At 40.9% G+C, this 4,022-nt stretch overlaps 1 protein-coding gene across 1 annotated transcript; it reads left to right on the top strand.

The window, feature by feature from the left end:
• Positions 1 to 467: 467 nt before the first annotated feature.
• Positions 468 to 1,194, top strand: Tceal7 (transcription elongation factor A like 7). The gene has a single exon (XM_005371629.3). It carries the CDS (start codon positions 472 to 474, stop codon positions 766 to 768), a length of 297 nt encoding a protein of 98 aa, XP_005371686.1. The 5' UTR covers positions 468 to 471; the 3' UTR covers positions 769 to 1,194.
• The last annotated feature ends 2,828 nt before the right edge of the window (positions 1,195 to 4,022 follow it).

Consider the following 4,022-nt stretch of genomic DNA (forward strand, 5'->3'; position numbering starts at 1 on the left):
CGAAGTCCCAGATTCCACTCTCTCTTCCCTGACCCCTTGTTTCTGTTTGTAGGTCCAGGGATCTGTGTTCACAGAGACCACCCGGAGGGAAGACCGAGTGAGAAACTCTCCTGCATTTGTACAGGGTGTTGTGTGGTTGTCACTTAGACCTGGGTTCTTAGGGTGGGAGCTGGGAAGGGACAATACTGGGTAAAGTTTGCAGCTTTGCTAGCCATTCAGTTTATCTACTGACAAATGGGTGCATTCAGGGTTGAAGGGTGGGGAAGAGGAAAAGGATATTGGAAAGAAAGCTGAAGAAGCTGAGAACTGGTCCACAATCCCAGTTTCTAAAAGGCTGGGATTGTGGACCAGTCAGGAGTGGGGAAATGGCCTAAGACCTTGATTCAAAGAGAAAGTGATTCAAAAGTAACAAAGTAATTCGTCTTTGTCTTTGCATTTTCTCCCTGGAGTTAAGCAGGAAACAGCAACATCATGCAAAAGTCCTGTAGTGAAAAAGAAGGAAAGCCCAAGTACAGTGAGCCAAAGATGGAGGACGAACATCCCTATGGAGCATTTGAAGGCCAGCGAGTGGAAGGGAATTTCAGACAGCGGCTGCTTCAGTCTCTTGAAGAATTTAAAGAAGATATAGACTATAGGCATTTTAAAGGCGAAGAAATGACAGGAGAGGAAGACGAGATGGAAAGATGTTTGGAAGAAATAAGAAGTCTGAGAAAAAAATTTAGGGCTCTGCATTCTAACCATACCCATTCTCGGGAACGCCCCTTTTAATCAGTAGCCTCAGGAATTATGTTCTGTTATTAATACTTCCACTGCTTTCTGTTTCCATTTTTTCTCATAAGTATTTTACTTCAATCATTCACTATTGGTTACAGTCATACATAAAATTCAACTGTACATATCTCATCTTTCAATTCTACCCCACTGATTTAATAAGAAGTTTTGTTTATTTGCATTATTATGGCCAGTCATCTGGTAGTTCATTATAAACCAAATATTGCAAGCTACAAAGCAACATGTATGTGACCATTTATATGATATCACATAAAGTCTTATTCTGGGTCAAAGAGGTCAATCTGTATTCTCTTTCTTATTTTCCACAAAATGAATATATATGCATCTATATTTGTATTATTAATTTTGTATCACAAAATGAAAAACAGACATAAATGAAAGAGGTTTATCAATCACTTTTGAAAAGCAGGGGAACAGTAAACTTTTAATAGCAGACGTATAAAAAAGGCATGCCAATTGCAAATTATCTTTGGATTTCTTAGCCAGAGGAATAAACTTTACCATTATAAAACACATATGTTTAAGACTTGATCATTTCATGGGGAAAATATTTGTTTCACAGTAGCTCTGGTCTGTGTTTGATGACGCCTCATTTGCACCTGTGCACACAGAAACTTAGTTTGTATAGTGCCTTCCATTTAAGGAAGGACATGGCAGGTTTCAATATATGCTCAAGAACAAGGCCTGAAGGTGGGGGCGGGTTCTTGCACATCAGCTCTCAGCTTTTGAAACCCACCTTTGTCTCCATCCCGTCCTGCCTTGGTCTTTTGTTCTCTGATAGCCCCTCAGCTGCAGCTGCGGATGCACTGGGGTTCTTATGTATCACAACTTCACTGAATTGCCAGTGAATTGACTTCTCGCGGTCTTACGTCTCTGCTGTGCTGTGGCATTTAAAACAGGTGGCCTGCTGGAATGTTTCCAGTTCCACACTGTCCTGGGACACATTTTGAGAGGCAGATCGTTGGATCATATGCTCATTCTGTTCAATTGCTAAAGGCATTTCTAATCTGCTTTTCAAATATGGCCATCAAGGATACATAACTTTTCTTATTTCTCTATATCACTGATAACATTTTTTGCTTGTATATGTGAGTGTGCCTGTGCAGGCCTGAAGTTGATGGATGTCTTCTTTGATCGCCCCCCCATTTTATTTACTGAGGCAGGGTCTCTTGGTAAACCTTACCCACCAATTTCAGGTATTCTATGTATTGCCTTAGGGATCCTGTGTCTGAATCCCAAGTACTAGGATTACAGGCCACTGCACACCTGCCAGGCTTTTATTTTGGCTCTGAGGATCTGAACTATGGTCTTCTCACTTATACGACAAGCATGTTTATCCGCTAAGCCATCTCCCCAGACCAACATGTTTTATTGCCTAAATGCTTTTGATTATAATCGACCTAGTAGAAATGAAGTCATGCCTCTGTGTGGTTTTTTCTCAACTTCTCTTTTTTCATAACTCTCATCTTTTATTTCAATAGGTAATTAATGAAAATATGTGATTGTAGCTATCTACTATTTTAAGTTAGCAGCTGGAAATTAGATGCTACAAAATACAAAACCTTGCTTCTCAGAACAATAATGGACACCTTTGACGTTCCCAAATGCCAAAACAATTGAACAATTTATTGCCAATTAAATATAAAAAATGGATTATATCATTGTCCCACACAGCTGGAGAATTCAAGGAACAGTAATCTTGTTCTATGTACATAATGTGTTGACTGACATGGGAAACAACTGCCAGCATCACCACACTGATGACTTTCACACTGGAGCCTGGCTATTTTGAGCGCTATCTGGAGTGCAAAGGGATACTGTTAATAATGAACACAACTTTTACTTTTTGGTAAAGAATTACATATATTTAATGTTAAGCACAGACCCCCCCCCAGCTGAAGTGATACAGAACCCCAACATACAAAACAAATTTTAGGAAAGCATACTGGCAGTGGCGGCTGACATGTGCTCTCACTCCACACACATACCCTGGGAATCTGTGGCTCCTTTCCTCTCAGTGAACACTAGGGAAAAGCTTGGCAAACAGTGCCTCACTACATTTGGATCACAATTCAAAGACTGGGCAGCCGGCCAGGGACATAAAAAGGTATGTAAGGGAATCTGAGAGTCATCCACGTGACCAGCAACCCTGCTTGCTCCCTTTTAGATAATTAATAGGCAGAGAAAGCATGGCTGGTATTTCATGAATTGACTTCTAGCTCCTTAAATCAAGGCTTTTTGTTTTTTGGATTTTCAGTTGCCACCAATTAATCCTTCTGATTTTGGTAACAAAGCTCTCAAATTTGGTGTCACTTTCTCTTTTAGAGCACAGTAAACAGCAATAATCTTCCCAAAGAGCTCTTTGTTAACAAAATCAGTGCCCCCAGGTAATGTCTCGGTCTGTAACCTGCTACTCGGGTTCTTTTTCTTTTCTCTATTATCTTTCTAGTCAAAGAATATTTCGCCCAGTACTGGGAAAAAAGCTCTTCATCCATGAACTGTAGCTTGCCAGGGGTCCATCTTTGTAGAGCACTACAGTGAGTCACACAGAATCTGAACACTACAGTGGGCAGCATGGTCTATACACACAGGCACACATACATACAGCCAGGTATGCCATAATACTCAGTGGGCTGTCATGCGTATTTGAGATAAAACACTTGCATTTCTCTGGTGTCTGTAAATACTGAAAAAGCTTGGCCTGCTATTTAGCCACGTGGTCCTGAACTCCACACGCATGATGACCTTATGTTGGATGGCAGAAGCTCGCATTCCACTGTCATCTTTTGAAATATGCCGAAAGATTGAGTGCGGCCATGTTCAAAGAGATAATAAAAGTTCCCCTGGGGGACAATTATGCTTTCCAAGGGTTCCTCCAAGTAACTCCTTTGTAAAAAGATATCTGAAGTATACTCAAAAATCTCCCAGCTCCAGAATTATCTATTGTTTCCTTCTCTTTGCAAAGAAAATTTGTTTTCTAATGTCATGATGGGTCTGCTGATGTTTGTACTTGGCATCACTGTCTTTTTGCAAAAGAGTTTCTGTTAGGAATATTTCCTAAGGTGAGCTCCCTGCCGATGCAAAAGTACCCAATCAAGCCAAATCAAAACAAGCCAAATTAAGGAATATATGCAGGTTTAATGGGAGATCTGCAGTCTTGGGTGGCCCCGTGGGGGAAACTGGGAAGCTGCAAAAATGCGACCCCCTCCCCCGGGAGGAAGAAAGGGAGA

This window comes from Microtus ochrogaster, unplaced genomic scaffold, assembly GCF_000317375.1.
Source record: "Microtus ochrogaster isolate Prairie Vole_2 unplaced genomic scaffold, MicOch1.0 UNK116, whole genome shotgun sequence".
NCBI classification, from domain to species: Eukaryota; Metazoa; Chordata; class Mammalia; order Rodentia; family Cricetidae; genus Microtus; species Microtus ochrogaster.

Bases quoted from the DNA above. Each gene is read 5' to 3' on its own strand.
- Tceal7 (XM_005371629.3), top strand. From the start codon at position 472: ATGCAAAAGTCCTGTAGTGAAAAAGAAGGAAAGCCCAAGTACAGTGAG.